This window comes from Mercenaria mercenaria, chromosome 10 (genome assembly GCF_021730395.1).
Source record: "Mercenaria mercenaria strain notata chromosome 10, MADL_Memer_1, whole genome shotgun sequence".
Taxonomy (NCBI): Eukaryota; Metazoa; Mollusca; class Bivalvia; order Venerida; family Veneridae; genus Mercenaria; species Mercenaria mercenaria.
The window spans coordinates 6,509,727-6,533,637 of NC_069370.1; the positions used below are offsets into that span (position 1 = coordinate 6,509,727).

At 35.9% G+C, this 23,911-nt stretch overlaps 1 protein-coding gene across 1 annotated transcript in view; it reads right to left on the minus strand.

Moving 5' to 3' along the window:
- The window catches only part of LOC123559963 (uncharacterized), a 56,577-nt gene extending 43,933 nt beyond the window's left edge, over positions 1-12,644 (minus strand). The window contains exon 1 of the mRNA XM_053552208.1: positions 12,340-12,644. Coding sequence (XP_053408183.1) covers positions 12,340-12,385 — 46 coding nt within the window. The 5' untranslated portion in view covers positions 12,386-12,644. The remainder of the gene's footprint in view (positions 1-12,339) is intronic.
- Between the last annotated feature and the right edge of the window lie 11,267 nt (positions 12,645-23,911).

The window sequence follows — 23,911 nt, forward strand, 5'->3', positions numbered from 1 at the left end:
TGGAATCATGATGGCGGAGTTCGAAATTAAGATGTATATTGTAAGATATCTGGAAATGTTTAAAATCTATTAGAATAAATTCAGATCCACTTTTTAGGCTGAAAATTATACAATATATGTTTTTGACCATACAGTTAGCTAATTTTTCCTTTTAACTGGTGTCATACAGGTGCATCCAGGATTATTATTTGTGTCTAATACTAAATTTGCATTAGGGTGAGCAGATTGCATTTTCCCTCAAAGCTGGGCTTAAGCAACACAAACTCTTGTGTTATCCAGTGAGTGTATGATCGTAATAACGAAGCATGGGAGACCAGACAAATCTGCAAGATTGACATAAAGTAGAAAAATAATTAAAGGATTGAAGCGACAATTGATATATTTCGAGAAATATCACTTTAACGCAAATTAAATATTTAAATCCTATTACACAGATAGCTCTTATAATTGTAGTGATATCCCTTAAATATATAACACTATTGCAAGGCATTTTCAAAAGATATCTCATTATCTTAAAGTGGTAGCTTCAAAACTTGAAGAGATATCTCTAAGTATTTAAAGAGGTCCCTGAAGAAAAACACAGACGTGTACTTTAAGGCTGTATGACTGCTTTGTTAATAACAGAGTATTTTAAAAGTGCATTTAATCTTACGTTACAATCACATGATGTGCAAAATATAAACAAGAGTATTAATAAATGCATCACTTTTTGAGCCGCGCCATGAGAAAACCAACACAGTGCGTTTGCGACCAGCATGGATCCAGACCAGCCTGCGCATCCGCGCAGTCTGGTCAGGATCCATGCTGTTCGCTAACTTTTTCTCCAATGGCAATAGGCTTTGAAAGCGAACAGCATGGATCCTGACCAGACTGGTCTGGATCCATGCTGGTCGCAAAGCCACTATGTTGGTTTTCTCATGGTGCGGCTTATTTTTTCTTTAAAAGTGCAGATGTGAGTTGTACTTTAAAGAAACTACATTTGATTTACGTCAAAAAACAGTTCGCACTTAAACAGATTAGATGCGAACCCGGATAGGGAGTAAATAAACTTAACCACGTGCCGAAATGCATTCACATGACTGTACTTTTGAATCAGAATCCAAATTTGTACATACAGTCAAACCTGGAGTAAAGAACACTTCCTAACAAAGGCCTATAAAGGCCAATTTTTCCAATTCTCGTTAAAGAAACTAGAATTTGTCTGTAGATCACAGGGTGCGCCTCATCTGGTATATTTGTCACAAATAAGGGGCAATAATTCAATGTTTGCTGTCTTAAGCGGGTATAGCCTCCACGAACATTTTATATAAAGGAATTATTATTCTAGGTCATATACTTCTTGAGCTATGAGCATCACAAACAAAAATCCATTATTTTGGCTATTTCAAGGATCGTAACTCTGTAATTAGCACTAATATTTTAAGAAGAATGCCAAGTGTGTAAGGTTACATCATGATAAAGACTCGTGCACTGTTATATGAATTTACATCAAATACTTTTTCCGCTTGGCACATCATTAGGTAAAACTATTCCAGGGGCAATAACTTTAGAAATAGGGGATGGAGCCAGACAAAATATAGGACGAGCCCAAGTTTATATCATGATAAAGACTCGTGCAAGTTTTCATCAATTTATACCAAATACTTTTTGAGCTAGGCGCGTCACAATATGAAAATGTGCATTTTTGACTATTTCAGGGGCCATAACTCTGGAAACAGGGGGCCGGAGCCAGACGAAAAAGGAGGTGCGCAAGTTCATATTATGAATAATACTCATGCAAGGTTTCAACAATTTACATCAAATACTTTCTGAGCTAGGCGCGTCACAATCTTCGGACGGATGGACGGAAACACGGGCGCATGCACAGGACCAAATCTATAGTGTGTATGCTCCTCCACTCAGTGGTTGGGGCACATAAATAGTGTAAATTGACTTGTTTTGGGGAGACCACTTGTCAACAAAGATCACTTTTACATTTCCCACGAGTGTTGACTGTATGCAATAAGTTATATACACTGAAAAAAAAAATAGAAACGCAACATATATTTATGACAAATATTTGAGCCGCGCCATGAGAAAACCAACATAATGGGTTTGCGACCAGCATGGATCCAGACTAGCCTGCGCATCCGCGCAGTCTGGTCAGGATCCATACTGTTCGCTAACGGTTTCTTTAATTGCAATAGGCTTTAACAGCGAACAGCATGGGTCCTGACCAGACTGCGCGGATGCGCAGGCTGGTCTGGATCCATGCTGGTCGCAAACCCACTATGTTGGTTTTCTCATGGCGCGGCTCATTTTATTCTTGCAACTTGTTTACAAAATACTTTGATAGTCATTCTTTATTACTAAAATCCGGTTAAATTTAGTGAAAATTTGCCGTTGATAACTTTACTTAAGTTTTCAGGATATATGATAAGTACAAAAACTAAGGAAAATCATTCTGGAGAAAATTCTTTCAAAAAAACTTCAATATAAATGAGGCGTTTCTTTTATTTTCTTGAGAGAAGGTACACGTGAGAGCTTACGTAAAACAATCTTTTTAAAACTATATTGTGACTGTCTTTTGCTACCAACTTTAATGCATTAACAAAATGGGTCACAATGAGTAAATTTACTTATGAATAAAGTTTTAATGGTATTCTTAAAACTCAAAAAAGCTCTTTGTATTCAAATACGTACGATGAGAAAACTGCGTGTCGGCGAGTACAGTTTGTTATGCAAGAACAAAGATTATACATAACATCTAAAGACTTATTCTTAATTCATTAGGGAGGATTATTGTCCTCGTATTTTATCTTTGTACAAAATACTTAAACAACATCAGAAAGTTTGCAAGGTACTGTGGAATCATTAATATTCGTGGGGGACTAATTTTCGTGGATTTCGTGGTTGAGTCAATCTACGAAATTTAATCCCAACGAACAAGTAAAATTTCCATTCATTTATGTTCAAAAGTTGAAATCCACGAATTCAAATCCCCATGAAACTGCCGTTTTGACCAAAACCACGAAATTTCATGCGTACGAAATTAAATGATTTTACACTAAGTCACTGTTAAACTTTCTGGCAAGCATTAATTAAAAATTAGTGATTATATAGGAATAATACATTTTTCGTGTATTAACGTCTGCAGATCGAAGACCGTGGGAATGTTTGTGACCGTGACCGAAGGTCGAGGTCACAAACATATCCCAAGGGCTTACAACTGTAGACGTTGATACACAAAACAAACGTGCGTGTATTGTTGCTATTTTTGCATAAAAACAAATGTATTGTTTTCACATGCAAAACTATAGGCTTATTGTGTATACTATTTCGAAGGTTTTTTAGCCTTGTAGAAGGCATAGTTTGAATTATTAAGCCTTGGTTAGTTGTTTGTTGTTTTTTACACACCAATACGAGTCATGCTTTATTTGTGTTACTAATATTATTATTTCCTTTAAATATTTTTATTCTGTGATTATTATCTCATGTTTGTGACCCTTGATTGGCATAAAACAATATTCTTTCATTCTTTCTTTCATGTGATGACTTTACGATGCCGGTACTATTTTTTTTAATGTTTTTTTTTTGGAAACGGTAAACATGTTTTAGATATCCGTAACCAAGGCCTACGAATCAACAACACAACCAAAAGCATGTATGGAAAGTTTTCAAAGATTTTTTCCACAGCGTTTATGTAACAAATCCAAGATCACAGGTAGGACACCGCTTTGGTACAGACTGCAGCTAAAACAACTCTATGCAGTTCAAAAAACTTCTCTCAAGCCACACCATGTTTCAAAGTTAACGTTTTTGTTTCTGTCAATTGAAACCCTTACTTAAAATATTCTACCTAAAGGCACTTTGCAAAACATGCACATATAATTGGGCTATTATAACAGTAGCTCGATCTTGGATGCTGTATCCGGCTCGAGTGGAATTTTGCCAGATCGGATCTTACGTGGCGCGCAAGCGCCGAGTGTGATCCGACCTTGTAAAATCCAAGATAGCCGAATACAAAATCCCAGTTCTAGCTACTGTTATAATGGTCCTTTTATTATATACCTCTACCTTTTTGTATGTTGTTTTGTTATTGAACGATATCTTCAATGTTTATCGATATTAAAATGGAACTAAGTGAAGATTTATAGAACCGTTTATATTAAGGTCATACATATTAATGAAAGTAGTTCGGCAGCATACAATACAAAAATATGGAATTTAAAAGGTACAATACAATTTTTTCCTACCTGTTCATATTTAATTGTGAAATACAAGCCGATTTTTTTTACAGAATTTAAATGGGTATATAATAAAAATATATACCGTTTGAATATGAAATTCAGCAGTTAACAGCCACGGGAACGATGCATATTCCGAAAGTGGCAACGGGAGTAAAAATTAACACCGCACATACAGATTGTTTAAAGCGATATTGTTATGGCGAATTTCTAAAATTTGCAAGCTCATCTCTGGGTATCACCCTAAAAATAGTGAAATTGGATGGTATAGGATGCAAGAACCAGATTTCATGATATTCAAGATGGCGTCCAATATGGCCACCGAAAATTGTTAACTTTCTGTATATGGAGATTTATGGAAATACAGGGCCGCTAAAATGTGTAGATCATACTGGAATACACCAAAATGAATCTTGTGTTTACCAGAGGACAATAAAAGGTACATTTCATAAACATTACTAATATAAAAAAATGGGGTCCAAGATGGCGTCAAACTGATTAAGATTCGTGTTTCAAAACTTCGTAGACAAACTGACTGTTTGTAATTTCTTTGGCAAATAATCATTGCTGTCTTATGGAAATGCATAAACACACTTCACTCTTCGCAAAACATATGGCGTTTATTTCAACAGATAAGCAAAATGGGAGATAACTTGCTAAAGATGGACTTATACATTCAACACTTCACAACTGATTCTATCTTATTCAATCTTCTGTCTCTGACTTTTACGAATGTGTGCTTATAACCGACATTAATGTATATGTATTTACATATTGCATGTTTTGAACATGTAACAATACATGGTTGGACATTATAGAAGCACTTGCATACTTCTGGTTGCACAATTACACCCTTATTATTTTGTCATAAAGGGGCAGCTGCAGATTATGTTAACTTTACAGACTGCAAGCATTTTAGTTCATTATTCAATTGATATCATCTTCTATTCAAGCCACAGGACATAAATATTTTGTCAAGTTTTAAAATTACTAGAGTAACACATGAATTTGTCTCGCTGGAAGTTTTTTCCACAAGAAAAAAACAATATCGCTATACATTTTTTTTATCATCAGATCACCTACAGAAAGCAGCATCGCTAAACTTAGAAAGAAGTTATGTCTCAAAACAAACTAATAGGTTTTTATAACACCGGCTGTCTGCTATGCTATGGAACCATTAATTTGTTTACAAAATATAAGGGTGTGTGCACAATCTTCACAGTGCAACTTCATGTTCCTTTATTTTCTCTTTTGATTCCCGTTGTCTAATAGTTTAACACAGGAATTAAAACACAAGTTACAGGTTACACAAAATAAACTTATACGTTTTGTGTTGAATTTAAATCCCATGTCACACATTGGAATTGAGCATTTTTCACGTCTTAACTGGTTACCAGTTTCAAGTAGAGTTAATCAAATAACTCTCTGTCATGTTTATAAAATAAATTCTAATTTTGCTCCTTCATATTTAAGTGAACACTTTACCCCTATCAATACTGTTCATGATTATCCCACAAGGTTCAGAGCAAAGGCAAATGCCTCCCTACAGGTTTTTCAATGACAGATAGTAAGAGATATGCTCTCCCAGTGGTCAAAGGTTTTGGGAAAAAAAACATTTGCTTATAACGGTTGTTGTTTATGGAACAGTCTGCCACAAAATGTTAGGGATGCCACAACCATGTATTCATTTAAACGTAAGGTTAAGGAACATTTTTTAAGCTTAATATGACTTTTAGTTAGAATGCATTATAGATAGATTTTTGCATTGTGTTTTTTTACTAATCAATCATTTTTTATACTAGTCAATCATTTTTAAGCATAGGATTTTTATACAAACTTATCTTCGGGCATTTGCTGTGTTTATTTTTTTACTGTGATAAATTATTCTTCCTATGTCATACAATACTATATCTTAAGGACCACAATGGAAATAAGAGTTTATTTTAACTCTTTTTTTTGTGTTATCCTTAACATATAATGTTGATTGACATGGCTATATTAATTCATACATGTTTGTTTATTGTTTGATTGTATGTTTTAATTATAAGTCGCCATGTAAATTGTACATTTTATGTTGAAATAAATCTATCTATCTATCTATCTATGTTGTCACTTTGTTTAGGTATAGCTGTGCTTTTGTATAATCATTTTATAAATGTATTGCTACGGAGTTACGATTTTTGGAACTGCATTCCTATTTGATATTTTCTTGATTTGTTTTGCAAAAGTTAGCATTTAAATGACACACAACTGAAGTTAGAGTCTATATTTAATCCGTTACTATTGCTTCATATATAGACTCGATAAGAAGATCTTATGAAAGCACAGAACAAAGCATAATAAAACGTGTGACTGAGTTTTCTCAAGAGGTAATAAAATGTGCAACACGCTTAATATATCTCTCTAAAGCGGGCATCTGTCATGCATAAATATCCTTGATTTAAAAGAAACAAAATATATAAGTGAGAGGAAATTTTTTACAGTCTCAACTATGCACTTTTACAAATATGCTCTTGATTTAAAAGGAACAAAATATGTAATTGAGAGGAAATTTTTTACAGTCTCAACTATGCACTTTTGAAAATATCCTCTTCTAGGTCTGTTCAAGCCTTATACTTAAAGGTCAATTATTGGACAGTTTAGAGACAGATATCACCAAGAAACAACGAAACCAAATTAGAAATTATGTTTAATTCCTGTCTTGAAACATGAAGTGTCAAACGTAAAAACATGCGAACTGCAGCGCCCTAGCCTGAAATGATGCTAAACAATTATAGAAGGAATATAACTTGTTAAAACAAATTAAAATCTGTCTGCAAAAAGAGAAAAGGAATTTAATACAGTACAGCAATAGAGACAAACTAATTAGGGTCTCCATGGTCGAATAGTTAAGGTTACTAAATTCAAATCACTTGTCTCCCCCACGTCTCCACACACCAAACACACACCAAATGTAGGCTCTTCCAAGGGGGACAACTCCTGCAAGCTTATGAAAAGTCGATGGTTGTCTGCTCGTGAATGAAATAATCTACTTTGTGTCGTTGTGACTCTAAACCCTAAATATATTCATATTGAAAAGTCAATAGGTGCCCCACCCCTACCCCCAATTATATGAGCCGTGCCATGGGAAAACCAACATAGTGGGTGTGCGACCAGCATGGATCCAGACCAGCCTGCGCATCCGCGCAGTCTGGTCAGGATCCATGCTGTTTGCTAACAGTTTCTCCAATTCCAATAGGCTTTAAAAGCGAACAGCATGGAGCCTGACCAGACTGCGCGGATGCGCAGGCTGGTCTGGATCCATGCTGGTCGCACACCCACTATGTTGGTTTTCCCATGGCACGGCTCATATATAGGAACGATTCAGAAGACTAATCTCCTGTTGAGATTAAATCATTTAAGGAGTGTTCTCACATTATTAAGCGATTTAAACCAAGAAGAAAATGTACAAAAAGTGACCATCATAGAAAACTTTAACTGCTGCTTCCCCCATGAATATCTCAATATTATAAAGAATATGTAGCACTTGCTCATCGCATACATGTCACATGAGGATGACTACACCTCATTTTGGAAACTGCTATTAATAATACTTTCTATTCTTTTTGGAGAACTATCAGCTATTCTCTCTCCTGCGTTTCTTTGAAAAGAAGATCAGCGGTATGGACCCAGCTTAGATAAAGTTTCTGTGAGTTAATCAGTCAGCTAATGGTATACCAAAACTTAATCGGGAGATACACAATAATTGTACAACAATTCAAGATACTAGTATTAAAATGTGCACGCAAGATCTCCAAGTCAAAGGTTGACACACTGGGATTATGTGAGAACCAGAAAATGCCTATATACTTAAATAAATCAGCAGACCATCTGGTAAATACAGCATCACTAGAAGATGAGAAAAATGGAAGACGAAGCACGTTTATCAGACACACATTGAAACTGAATGTCATTCCATGGACGGAGGAAGGCAACAGTATCAACTAAGACCACTGCTTCATAAAATAGAAGAGAAGAGTTGTTCGGCTATTTGTCTTTTCAAAAGAACGACTTCACCTGTGGATGTATTTTGCATACTGCAGATGCACAGGCTTTGACTAAGTGACTCTCCTTTGAGTCAATTTAGTTAGCCAGTGACAGATGATAATTACCTGCAAGACCATCCATGAAGAAAACTCTTTAAAAAACAAAGCATTCATGCTTCAACGGAGAGATTTCTTGTGACAAACGGAAATCATCTTAAAGATAAAACAAGAGCTGTCCGTAAGACAGCTAAGCTCGACTATTCGAAATATTGTCCCAGAAGCAGGAAAATATTACCCAAAATGTTAAATATCAAAAGAGTTTTAAGTTCAAAAAGGGGACATAATTTGACCAAAATGCATATCAGAGTTATGGGACTTGATGCTATCAACTAGTTTTATAATCCCGAAGGCACATGTGAAGTTTCAATTCAATATCTGCATTAGTTTTGGAGATAGTAACTTGCATGCAAACTTTAACCAGAATTTTCTAAGTCCAAAAGGGGGCATAATTTGCCAAAAATACATGTCAGAGTTATGGGAGTTGACCCAGTGAGGTTGGTAATTGATCTAAAAAAAGAAAAAATAAGTTTGAAATCTATATGCCTTTTGGTAATAGCTGTATGTACTTGCAAGCAAAACTTTAACCAGGATTTTCTAAGTCCAAAAGAGGGCATAATTTGATCAAAATACATACAGAGTTATGGAACTTGACCCAGAGAGGTTGGTTATTGATCTAGAAACAGAAAAAATAAGTTTTCAAGCTATATGTCGTTAAATGATAGCTGTATGTATTTGCATGCAAAAACTTAACCAAAGTGTGACACCGACGCCGACGCCAGGGTGAGTAGAATAGCTAAACTATTCTTCGAATAGTCGAGCTTATAAGACCAATTTTAGTTGATGTCCTTGACAAATTTGTCCTGATAACTGAGAGATGCGTGTGAAGCCGTTAGAATCCCATGTTGAGCAAATTTCCCGAGCGTTTCTTAGTTTTTGCAAATTTTCTAAAGGGCTTATAACGTACCTTTAGTACCTTTAAACATTTAAGACAGTTTGGCTCTCAGTTCGAAAGAAAAAATGTTCAAAAGCTTTTATAAATCTTTAAATATGTAACCACTCATTTACAAATACGGGAAAATGGAACAAAGCCCTCCCAGACTTGGGAATTTTAACAACAATGCCTCTGGGCCTAACTAAACTAAAGGAACCAGCGTGGGAGCCATCTGGTCTAGTCGCGTAATGGCTGCCAGGTATTTGAACACTAATTTTTCACTTGGCATGGCAACAGAGATCTAAATTGAGGCTAGTTTTTGTTTAAATTTCATTGTGGATGTATTGTTGACATTTTGGCAGGAAAAATGGGAGAGCAGGTTGTATTTGGTGAAGTCAAGCTCCATTTTAGTATGAGTAGTACTTTCAGGTCACAGCAGTGTGATTTTGATGTCAGTTTACAGTAAGTAAATGTGACCAGAGAAATCTTTCTTAGAAGATACATGACCCCTACTTTTCTCTTCATTTTATATCAGTTTTATCATAACTCTTTAAAATGAGGTAAGGATTTGTTCTCTGAAATGGGTCTAGCTATGTTTGGTAGCTCTTTGAAAAAGGTCAGTTTTATATAGAATATATAGGGGAAACTATTTAGGCTATTGTGACCTATAAGTGTACTTAAATTTCTAAGTTAGTTTGCAAATGTCTTATACTAGTATTTGACTTGCATTTGTACTTCGTATTAGGTTGTATAGATTTAATTGACTGAAAATGGTGGGGTTCTTGTTTATTTTCATCCGGCCAGTTTTGTATGAAAGTCATCTCAAAATAAACATACGCACATTACAGCTTAAAACATTTCCTTTACAAGAAATTATTTATGCGCTTAATACTAAACGGTTGTTTTCGTTCTGAGATTTTCATATGGCGAAATCTGTAACAATGTAAAGAACTTTGAAAACTACAAGGATAAATAACCAGCCGGGAAAGTAAATATGTATATGCACCAAGAAATCAATTTAATGTTAAAGAAATATTAATTAAAGGGACAAGTATCTATTTATGCAATAGGGAATACATATAAAGCAAAATCAGTAGGAAACTGTTATGAAATGTAATACTAGTATATCTGTCTGTATTTGGCCTTAGTTTGCTTAAAATAATTATAGTACTGTTTGTTTCTTTTCATTACATTACTGCAATTATCTAATTTACATCTTTGATCCAGCCAGTACCAGCTTCATAACATAATACATGCTAACGTTTTACACAGAAAAAGCAAACAGATGTAAACATACCAATTTTGGCGGCCATATTGAATATCGGTAGTCTACCACAGAAACTGCAACTGCATCAAGCAGTTCTATAATCTACAGTTCCTTACGAACATTTTGCTATATAAAAACCTTTGTTTACAGGTGTAGACCGGTTACCTCCTTAAGTAAGGAGGCATTATATTGCCTATCATTTGCACTACTATAATTTGTTTTGATACTTGACCATAGATCAGTAAAAAGTTCATTTCCAAACCTCTTTATCATTAATGCAATTTCCTCGATTTGTAAAAGCGCTTCTTTTATGTGTATTTCGTAAAACCCGATTTATTTTCCTTATTAAACAAAGAAGGCTGAAAAACAGAGTGTGTGTTATTACACAACAATTTTTTTTCTGACGTCACAATCATTACGTCATAGCGTAAACGGCATAGCGGCACGCTGGAAAAGAAACCAACAGAAAACGGGCGATGTCTTCAAGGATGTAGGCCTACTTAAAAATCCGTTGTAATGTGGGGCTGGCGTAATGTGTTACAATCGAAATATGTTAATATATCTCATTTAGTGATTTGCTCTTGACTAAAATTATTATTTGTCGTTCAGATGCGTAGATTCTATTATTATATCACTTGGGCTGCACTCTCGTGAAATAATTTCTTCGCATCTGAACTCCGAACGATTATGATATCATTCAATGGCAAATCACAAAATGAGAATGTGTAGTGATCGCAAAATTAGTGAAAAAATGTCTCTGCACGACTCGATTTTGTTGAAATTTTTATATGATTTTAATAACAAATTTGTCTAAAATGTATGAGAAGTTTGCATCCGCGCAGTCTGGTCAGGATCCATGCTGTTCGCTAACGGTTTCTGTAATTGCAATAGGCTTTGGAAGTGAACAGCATAGATCTTGACCAGACTGCGCGGATGCGCAGGCTGGTCTGGATCCATCCTGGTCGCAAACGCACTATAATGGTTTTCACACGGCGCGGCTCATATGTTTTTTCATTCATCATCAATTCAACAAGTACTTTATCCTTACTGATGAATCTTTCTCCGCACAATCATGTGTTTGAAGAGTTTCGTGGTGTGCTGCATCTCAACATGCAAATGAGCATCACGGGTACCGTATTTCGTGGTGGCCTACTTATTTCCTTGCAAACTCGCCCCAAGGGTATAGTGCTCCAAACATACAGCATGAAAGGCTTCGTGGTGTGCTACATCTTTCCATCAGAACACACGCATCAAGAGCCTCGTGTCGTGTTGCACTTTTCGAAGTATTTCTGGATTTGTGCCTTGCACTACCGTCCATACTTCAAAATAATCTTGCACACATTGTAAATAGGATTTAAACTGCTGGATGTCAAACACGGTGCCATTCTTCTTAACTTTGAAGCCAGATGATGTTGTTATATACATTTATTCTGTCGCTTATTGCTATGTATAGTGCGGCATATGTACAGTGTTATGTTATCAATTATATAATGCATAATTTAAAGCTGTACATATGCAAAAACAGAACACATTTGAAAATATTAACAATATAGTAATACTGTCAAAGTATGTAAATGAAACCACATCACTATATTGATTATTGTAGTGAGTGAGTGAGTGGTTGAGTTAGGTTTTACGACGAATCGATGAACATTGTAGTGTGACGGTCTAACGCTACGAGTTAACATATCGTTTTACTCCTTAATAATTGTATAATTATAACGAGTAAGGAAATCGATAAGACTACAAAAAACAACAACATTGAAATGACGTTTAAATCAAGTCAAACAAACAAAACAAAAAATATACTGATTTTGTTAAACATCTTACCTATTCTTCGTAAGAAGAAAAGGAAAATAAAATATCCAATTTTCATCTTTCCCGGCTCCGGTAAATTTGGAAGAAAAATCAACAACAACAACAACTAACTCATAAAAAACTAGAGGCTGCTAAATGACAAGTGGTATTTGAATATTAGATGCAATTTCACCAAGGATGTGAATTTTCTGTGCGGCCAATTATATAGTATAACTTCCACTGAACCATAAAGGCACTTGTAACTTCGTAATTAACTCAAGTGGTACTGTCGCTAGCTTTCATATTAACCTTTACAATAACAGTTGTGTCAGTCCCGACTTAAAAATAAAGTCAAAAACGTCCATCCTTCTGAAAGGCGTTTGATGAAAAACAACAATTAGCAATTCATGATGATTTTATGCTTGTTTGAACAAAGATATTCTCTAGTATACTACTTAAGGATTATTTTTGTGGCGGATGTGAAAATGACTACTTATTATTAGAACATGTACTTTGGACATACATCATTTAATTGCCATTCTGTCATATTTTTGTTTTCCGGATGGGTTTGGCACGCTTAAGGTGCAACATTAATTAAACTCTTTCTTTAAATATACTTTATATTGTTTTCTGACAAAGGACGGGATATGATAATATATGAGAAAGTAGTGTGATAATATCAAAACACTGTAACTAAATTTTTAACTGTTTAAACAGAAGATAATATCATAGTCGTTAAAACTATGACTTAAAATTCAAAACCAAATTATTTGTATGACATTGATTTTTGAATTAGATCCCCTCAATGTCCACAATTTTTACCGTTATTACACGCATTTTATACACTACATGCCTGCCGAACCTGGTGTCAAGCCGAACCTTTGCTGGGTAAAAAAAGCTTACTTTAGAAAAAGTCAGCTTGACACCATTCAAGTTCCGGCTCATGCTGAATTTAAACGTTTTTTTTTCGCAATGTTTAGTCGCACTATTCTTTGAATGAAACATCATAACGCGCGCATTTCTAAGCAGCCGAGCATCAAATAAATACGCTGGAGTTTTGTTTTAATTATGAGTCATATAACTTAGATGTATAAGAATTTTATTTTTTTTAGAGTTTAGAGCCAAGTCAAATGTAAAAGCGAAACTGAAAGTAGACTTCCTGTTTTTACAGGAGAATTGCGTTTCGACATTATATATTTAAAGCAAAAATTGCACTTCTTTTATTTGACGTAGATATTCACGTATGTTGTCTCAAAGTCTAAATACAGATTTGTTTTAAGGACTGTCAATCTCTGATTTAATTAATTAACTGCCTGTCTTCTATTGGAACTGAAATGCAGCTGAATGAAATTGTGTTTCGTTTAACTGTTATAAATCGCAACAGGTTACACAATTGTACTTTAAAATATCTAGCATGTTGAAAGACGCGCTATATTATTTTCTAGCTAACTGAATGAACATATATATAGGTTACAACACACTAAATAGATGTTCTTCTTTATTCTGTATCTTTTCTGCTATCGTAACGTAGTAGAACGTATAAGCGTCTGATGACCCTTTCACGCTTCCGTAGAATCAACACTGGCGAGATTGCATAAAAAAATGTGCCGGTAGTCCTAAGAATATAGAATTGACAAATTTCCAATGACCGCAGCACACATCTGGGCAAATTTTAAATGTTTGTAACATATTTTGTTTTGAAAAATATTATCAGTGATTAAAAAAAAAATCAAAAGAAAAGTGAAGGTCATGTTTGATGCAAGAAAAATATTTACCGTCAGTTTCCATGACAAATTCTGTAATGTGCAGGCTGATCTTGGTCTGCACTGGTCGAAAAGGCAACAACACTTGCCGCAAGCAGGCTAAGGGTTGATTGTTGTTTGTCCGTTCTTTATCACTGCAGCCGTTTCGTTTTCGAATCTAGAAAGCTGAAGTATAAGATATTGAACTCGGGTAACGGAAAGGCAGGGACCTGAGGGTGTTGCACATTTCATTAACCTCTCCGGGACTGACTCTGTAAAGCCGAGTCTGTTGTTGTGTTGCTTGGCAAATCCCAAATATTTAAGCTTTCGGCCTAGAGGTTTTAGACAATAATAATTCTTAAGTTTTTCCTATTTAGGTCTACGTAAAACAGGTGAAACCCTGGTCGGGACTAGTTTGACCCCAATGGCATGATTTGGTAGAGAATGCTACAAACAAAATATAGGCGCTCTTGGCATTGCAATATCGGAGAAGACTTTTTCCCCATTTTGGTTGCCATTGCAGGAAGAACGATGTACGGAATGGACTCCTTTGAACAACTGTAGTTGAGGACCATTCAAAGACCGTCCAGTCCAAGTTTCATCAGTTTCCAGCAAATTGTTTCAGGACATGTCGTTAGGACAGCGTGGATTGAAGGACGACGGACATTGAGTGATCACAATAGCTTACTCGGACATGTAGTGTTCAGGTGAACTAAAAGGTCTAATCCGTGCTTGTGGAAGTAAAAGTTAGGACGCCTGTGACCATGGCCTTTGCAAAAATGCTCTGGCTTTTGCGTGCGACTGTTTTATTTATGCAAATATTCCTAACCGGCTGAAATGGGCCAAAGTCAACGCCCTTTTCACCTTGCATCTGACCAAGTTATGTGAACGTCCATTAAGCAGTTCATTAAAATAGTTTTAAACGTTAGGCACTCAGTAGGATTTGAACCGCAACCCAAAGATCTCCCAAGCCAAACGCTCTGGACCACTTAGCCACAGAGAAACTTTCAACCTCAGCAGCTTAATTAAATTATCTCATTCCAAATTAGAGCTTTAACGTGGAAACCATTTTTCTTAATTAGTGACCTTAGCCCTGGCCCGAGCGACCCCTAAATTCATTCCCAACCTCCGCGTCTACACACCAAGCTTTTCCTTTGATTTAACCTGGTGACCTAGTTTTTGACCCCACCTGACCCAGATTGAATATCTGACCTAAAGATCTTCAAGATAAACATTCTGACCAAGTTTCATTAAGATATGGTTATGAATGTGACCTTTAGAGTGTTAACTAGCTTTTCCTTTGATTTAACCTGGTGACCTAGTTTTTGAGCCCACCTGACCCAGATTTAAACTTGACCTAAAGATCATCAAGGTTAACATTCTGACCAAGTTTTAAGAAGAAACAATCATAAATGTGGCTTCTAGAGTGTTAACAAGCTTCTCGTTTGATTTGACTCGGTGACCTAGTTTTTGACCCCACCCGACCCAGATTCAAAACTGACCTAAAGATCACCAAAATTGACATTCTAATCAACTTTCATTAAGATACAGTGATAAATGTGGCTTATAGAGTGTTAACTAGCTTTTCCTTTGATTTGATCCAGTGACCTAGTTTTTGACCCAACCTAACCCAGATTTGAACTTGACCTAAAGATCATCAAGATTAACATTCTGACCAAGTTGCATGAAGATATATCATAAATGTGGCCTCTAAAGTGTTAACAAGCTTTTACTTTGATTTGACCTAGTGACCTACTTTTTGACCCCACAAGATCCAATATCGAAACTGTCCAAGATTTTACTAAAGGGTAACATTCTGACCAAGTTTCATTAAGATTGGGCCAAAATTGTGACCTCCAGAGTGTTAACAAGCTTTTCCTTTGATTTGACCTGGTGACCTAGTTTTTTAACCTAGATGACCCAATATCGAACTCGTCCAAGATTTTATTGAGGGTAACATTCTGATCAAGTTTCCTCAAGATTGGGCCAAAATTGTGACCTCTAAAGTGTTAAAAAGCTTTTCCTTTGATTTGACCTTGTGACCTAGTTTTTGACCCCAGATGACCCAATATCGATCTCGTCCAAGATTTTATTGAGGGTAACATTCTGACCAAGTTTCATTAAGATTGTGAGGTGAGCTAAAAATAGTTGGGGCTCCGTGGAATCTGAACCGCGACCCATCCTTTAAACAGCACAAATGTAACTTTGGCCCAACGCTCTAGACCGCTCCGCCACGGCTGAATTGCTGACCTTGAACTTGACCCCACTGACACCATAAACAATGCTAACGTTTGTTTTTTCTATAAGCTACCTATAGGTAAATTGTAATTTCAGTACATCAATGCAAACTAGTTATTGGGCGGGAAATATTTTTCCATTTGAACAATTGATGTTACTGACAAATTTGATGAATATCCATCAAATAACTTGACGAGAAGCAATTTTATTCATAGCTCCAGTGCCCCGAAAACAGGCTACGCGTTCCATTTTGTACAAAATGAAGAGACAACCTTAAAACGATACTTCAGATCAGGTTTGCTGAATATCTATAATGTAGTCCATCGTAAGTCAAAAAGAATTTCTATCTTTAGCGCTAGCCGCCCCTCAGAGGGGCCAAGCCCCCTAACTTAACATATTTGGGATAGGATTTTATAGTGATGCTGTAGACTAAGTTATTAAGTTTTTTTTTTTTTTTTAGATCTAGTAATTTCTAGAAGGGGACTAGCATCGAACTACGAACAAAGCTTGGAGAAGAACATACTACGATAATACAGACCTAGTTTGATGGAGATCCATCCAGCACTTCATGAAAAGAAGGTATTTCTTTTTCTTTGCTCTGGCGGCCCCTATAAGGATCCCATTTGAACTACTTTTAATAACGCTACAAATTAAGACTAATGAAGGTCGATAAAGCAATTTATTAAAAGAAGTTGTTCAAACTACTTTTCTATGCATAACTTTTGCGGCCCCTAATTGCTCCTTTAAAGCAAACAAGCTCTTCAACTGGGGTTAGCTATACATAGTCAAAGTAGCATCACTGTTGACACTTTCTGTGAAGTCACGAATGGAAACAGTTTGTAATGGCAACAGAGAAGCCAACACAACTCGAATAATGCTATCTAACAACTTTATTCAAATAATACAAACAATGATTTTATTTTCATTTTGGCACACATAACATAAACAACTACACAAAATAATGCTATTTCTAAGCATGCTGGATAATGAGCATATACTTGTTGCATGTGAACTGAAAACACAATAACATAATTATAACATGTAAGTTAATATTCAGATCTAAGCCTCACAATTTTATCTAGTTTAACACAAACAACAAATATATGTTGACAAGTAAAATGTTGCAAAACCTATCAAACAAACTCATAACATTTACATAAACAACAAGAAGCTGCGTTCAATAAACGCTTGATGGCCCCGGTGGCATCCTTGTCGATACAAAGCAACCTAAGTCTAAAAGGAGGTCAAGTTCAAGGTCAAACTGAGGTCAGGTGATGTCTGAAGATGAGGAATGGTCACAGGTTACATCTGCATTAGTATCAAGTCATTCTAGTAAGGGGTATTGATGCTAGACGAAACGGTCCCATTTGGCTAACCTCGTACGGACGGACAGGACTATCACTATATGCCTACCACATCAGTAGATACCGGGGGCGTAATAAAATAGCAGGTGTTCGTGAAAACTCAGCATAATTCAGCACAAAAATACTTGTTTACAAAATAAACAGTCATATACATAAAGCTAAGTCACATCATTATTTTTTAATAAATACTTCTTAAACAATATTAACAGCGTGTGTTTCTAGACAATTAAAGCAAGAAAACAAAACTTCAAACATTAACTGATTACTTTTATATTCAAACAAAAGAACTTCATATTTGAAAGTATCAGACATCATGTGTTTCATGAACAAGTGAAATTCAGCAAGACAAAAATAATATAAATAACAACTGTATTTCGAATTTGCTACCCACTTCGTATTTCAATCTGTCAAAGACAAGTATCTTTTAGCTCTGGCAGCATCTAAAGGGGTCTAGTGTTCTCATTTGAAAACACTGGAGAAAGGAACTTGCCAGAATGCTACAAACCAGCTTTGGTATAATTATTACCAGCAGTTTAGAAGTTGTTTATATAAATTGTAGCTAAGCGTGAAAACTGGTTCGGATGTGACAAAATGAGACTGCTAGGAGACTATGATCTGTATGCAGTGCAGTCGATCCTTTCCTCCTCTTGCTGATAACGCTTATCCTGACATTGTAAACTTTTAAACTGAAGCAGTGCAAATTTAGTGGACCAAATGAAGGCATGCGAATCTTTCGAAGCGGACAACCAATATTTATGCAACTAGGTTTCAGATATTCGTCGTAGAGTGTCAAGTGTCTCAAATGATTGCCATAATGATTAGAGATCACATGATGTTATTTTCTAAAATCAATCTAATGACTAAAAACATAGAAAAATAAAAAGACTGCACTGCAAGATATGGACAGTCTGTAAGTTCAGCCATCTGTGCCACAGCCCTAATTCGGCAAAGTTAGAGTACTGGCATCTAAGATGAGTTTTACCAACGACCGGGAGACTCGGCAACTGACAGTCCAGTCCCTAAGAACACCAGCTACGGGCACAACCAACACCGACATTAACAGTATGAGGCCAGAGGACACAAATGAAGAGTTGATAAATAAATGTAAGAAAGTAAAAAAAAACAACAAAAAACAAACAAACGGAGAGCTAAAATGACCTTAATTCAAAAACTGGTAAGTGAAAATTCCGCTAAGATGAAATTCTACGGAACTTTGTGCAGATAATTGAAAACGAAGATGTAGCAGCTGCTTATCAGGACAGGTGGTTTCGTGTAATTGTTTTACCTGTTTTTACGAAAAGAAAATTATTGCTTGTTTGTTTGTTTTGGGTTTAACACCGTTTTTGAACAGTATTCAGTTATGTAACGGCAGACGACAAAATATAAAATTATTGGTACCCGCAAAGAACGCTAGTCATTTTAGCTGACCAAGTAGAGGAGACATTCAAACCGAGTTGTAAAATCTATAGTACCCGCTGGGAAAGCTATACATTTTAGTTGGCCAAGTAGAGAAGACAATCAAATTGTGATGTAAAATTTATGGTACCCGCAATACAATCAAATTGTGTTGTAAAATTTATGGTACTGTTGTAATCATAAACAGCAATATGAGATAATGTCCAAAGGTAAAAGATGAAGACAGAAAGATGATCTTCGAAAGTTTTTGTGAAAATATGGATTGGAAACAGAAAACTTTACGTACTAAGTCATGTGGAAGAACTGACGTCATCAAAAGAACCACAGAAACCGGGTACATCTAGTACTGGTAGAAGAAACTTTTCATACAAATATTATTGAAGAAAAGAAGTGAAATAATCCAACTTTGTAAGAGTGTGATTACTTCAACATTGAGCATAGAAGAAAAAAAAAACGATTTATTACTCAGTCAACGATTCTAAAATTGGCATTCCGAATAGTCGAAAAAAAATAATAGGTGTACTAATGGAGAATACATGAGGCGTGAAGAGTCAGCCAGAGACTACCTTACGACAATTCCAAAAATAATTTCACACTCCTGTAGGGCGTCGTGTCAGAAAAAGTACTGAGAACCATTGTTTTAAAGTAAGAATCATGTGTATCGTGAATAAGCAAGTGCCATGATGACATGAACAGCGAAGGAAAAACACCATACAATAACACTAAATTCTTCGAATGTTCAAACTAATAACGTGTCTTTACAACAACCAAAAAAAAAAAAAAAAGACCAATGTGATAATTGTTCTGAACACATAGCAGGGAACCTCGACGATTAAGAGTATCAGAATCATATAAAGAAGAAAGATGAAGCTAGAGATAGTAAAACTTTAGATAATGAAAAGGATGATCCTAGTATTAAAGTGTCCTGTATGGATTAACAGAGCTTGTTGATTTGTTCATGTTTAGAAACTAGTTATCTTTATTACAAAATGAAACTATTGTGTCATAATTTAACCTTTTATGATCTAGTTACCCATGAAGGCGAGAGCTATTTTTGGCACGAAGGCGAAGGGAAATAAAATGCAAACAAAAATACCCTGTTCAGAATGCAGTTTAAATGTGCTTTAAAACGGGTTTATTTTTAACCCAGTTTGCTCCACACACAATGCGTAGTAGAATGTCGATTAAAAATACTGTAACACTAATTAAAACTACCTCCAGAGATAGTTTTCATGTTACATTAATATGTAATCTACACTATTTTTACAAGTTTGAACACACATGTGGAATATTACGGTTAAAAATCTATTTATGGCTTTCCCACAAAATCCGACATTTTGGCGAAAGAATACCGTATGGTTATTTTTACTTTTTAATAACAATTCTGAGAACTCATGCAGCAGAAATAACTAGAGTGTTGATGAAACAAAAGCATTAACTGCAATATAAGGGCCATGTCAATGTGCAAAGTTAACTTGATTGGATCTACAGAAACGCAGAGATATTTAAAGACGTGTCCAAATATGCATAAAAATTGGCTCAAGGTGTAAGCTGCAGTGCAGAAAAAAAAATAAGCAGCCGAAATGTGATAACAAAAAGATAAAAGACTGCAATTCAAAATCTGGCACTGCAAGGAAAACAAACAAATATTTGGTAAGTCATTTAGTATTCTAGGACATCGTCCGGTGTTTTGTCAACCACTGAAACAAACATCGTCCGGTTGACACAACCTCGACCACCGAAACAGACATCGTCCGGTGTTTTATCAACCTCGACAACAGAAACTTCATATCAGTGTAGATACTTTCGAAATATATTATTGTGCATACAATTCATGTACGCTGCACTCTATCATAGCCTTTGGGACCGGGGTTGGCACAGATCGGCCATTGTGAAGTTCATTGAAAATTACTGACAATTTATAGTAAGTAGAGTACACCCTGGTGAGGTTGTACAATCTGTGTCTACACTGGAGACCAAACCTACCATGTCAGTTGCATGCATGTCCGGTAATTAAGGATATCCTTTGGCTATATATATATATAATTATTGATTAGAAACTTGTTTAGAATTATTCATTTTAGTTTATGTCAAGAGGCATACTCATAACTAAAATATTTTTTTTTTAATTGCTGTAAAAACAGTTAATATATTTTTGTTTATAGAGTATGAATAATAATTGATGATGATGATGATGATGATAATGAAAATGAACTGCCCCTAATATACAGGAACCTGTTTCGAGAACTACGGAATTTTAAGGCTGGATTGTCTGACATAAATGGTAAAAAATGGCAGTGCTGCATCTCAGATCTGTTGCTAAATACGTCATTAAACATTCCAACAAGTATGCAATATGCATTAAGTGTATTGGGTGAAATAACAGAAACCATCTTTGGCTGTCAAAATAATAAGAGCTGTCCGTAAAACAACGCACTCCACTATTTAGCGATTTGACAATAAAATGAATATATGTCTCAATTTAAACAAGAGGGTTGTGATGACCCTGGATCGCTCACCTGAGTAATATGAGCTACATGTTTCAAATGTCAAACTGATGATTTTTAGAATTTTTTTGGAAGATTTTCCGATGTACAATCAAGTAAGCCTTGGGGCGGGGCCAATTTTACCCCAGGGGTCATGATTTGAACAATGTTTGTAGAAGTCTACTAGGCAGTGTAACATATCAAATATCTAAGACCTAGGCCTTCTGGTTTATTTTTAGCAAATTTATGAAGATTTCCCCACGTACAATCAAGTAACCCCTGGGGCTGGGTCAATTTGACCCATGGGGGTCAAGACCTGAATTTTTTTTGTAGAGGTCCACTAGGCAACGCTACATGTTAAATATCTAAGCTCTAGGCCTTCTGGTTTATTTTTAGAAAAAATTGAAGATTTTTCTATGTACAATCAAGTAACCACATGGGGCGGGGTTAATTTGACCCCGGGGGTCATGATTTGAACAGAGTTTGTAGAGGTCCACTAGGCAATGATACATATTAAATATCTAAGCTCTAGGCCTTCTGGTTTTTTGTTTTTTTTTTTGAAGATTTTCCTATAGAAATCTATGTAAAATCAAGTGAACCCTGGGGCGGGGTCAATTTTGTCCCCGGGGTCATGATTTGAATAATTTTAGTAGAGGTCTACCAGGCAATGCTACATGTCAAATATCTAAGCTGTAGGCTTCTGTTTTTTGAGAGGAAGATTTTTGAAGATTTTCCTATGTAAAATCATATGGCCCCTCGGGCGGGGTCAATTTTGAACCCAGGGTCAAGATTTAAACAATCTTGGTAGAGGTCCACTAGGCAATGCTTCACACGAATTATCTAAGCTCTAGGGCTTCTGGTTTTTGAGAAGAAGATTTTTAAAGTTTTTCCTTTCGGTTGCCATGGCAACCAGAGTTCTGCATGGAATTCAATTTTTTGAACAATTTTTAAAGGGGACCATCAAAGGATCATTCCTGTGAAGTTTGGTGTAATTCTGCCAAGTGGTTTTCAAGACGAAGAGTTTTTTAGGAAATGCTGACGGACGGACGACGCACGACGCAAGCCGGACATTGAGCGGTCACAAAAGCTCACCATGAGCCTTTGGCTCAGATGAGCTAAAAATAAATTTAAGTATGAACGGGGCATAAATTGGTCAAAAATACAAATCAAAGTTATGGGCATTGTTACAACACATGCAGATGATAAAGATACATTTTAAGTTTCAAGTCATTACCTTATATTGTACTAAAGTTATATCCAGAAAGCGAAGACTGCTGAAAAACTTTTAAGTATGAAAGGGGAATAATTCTGTCAAAAATAAAATAACAGTTATGGGAATTGTAACCAGACATGCAGATGATGGTTATAAAGAAATATTTTTAATTTCAAGTAATTATCTTTTAGAGTACCAACGATATGTCTATAAATGAAGCTTTTGAAAAACATTAACATGAAAATAAGTATAACAACTTGGTGACCTTGACCTTGGGTATAATTGGCCCAGCCCCTGCACATACTTTGTTTGTATGCTTAAACTTACAGTAAGATACAAGCAAGAGTAACAAAAGTAGACACATAGACAAGACGAAACATACACACAAAGAGAACAAAGATATGGCAGAAAAAACAAAATTAACCTTAATAAAAACAACTTTACATTTTCTGTTAAAATTAAATCTTTTTCTTGCCAATTTCAGTAAATACAATGACTTAACAGATGCTAGAACCTGATGACCGACCTCTATGGCCTGGACTGGGGATGGAATGCCCTGTACCACACTGTTCGGTAGGGAAGTTCTTCAATAGATACGACAGGTTTAGCGAGCATCAGGCGAGAGTACATCTGCCTATTGTCAGTATATTTAAGTGCATTAAGTGTAATACAATGGTTTTCCGTGGTACAGATTGCAGACAACATACTAGACGCAGTGGCTCTCAGCATTTATGCGAGACTACCAGGATAGCTAATCCTAAGTACATTAACCCTTCAGGGATAAGTAAACCACGCTATCCTTCATTTCAATAAAGGAAGGACACTGAAAAGGAAAAGGAACTAAAGGAAATGGAAGATGAGAGGGAGAAGGAGCTGAGGGAAGAACAAGACAGGGAAGCATGAAGGAACGTGCAACAGGTTGAACTATTTGGACTGAATTCTATGTCCCCAGTAAGTCCTTAAGGATGGACGGATAACTCAGTGGCTTGCACACTGGCCTTCCAATCCTGAGGTCAGGGGTTCGATCCCCGGCAGCTACTCAGGAATTTTTAGAAACGCTTTTCAGTGTTTCCCACCAACATAGAGGTGTACTGGTCAGGAACCCAGGCAATCCTTGCGTGTATCAGTGCTATACATTGGGCACGT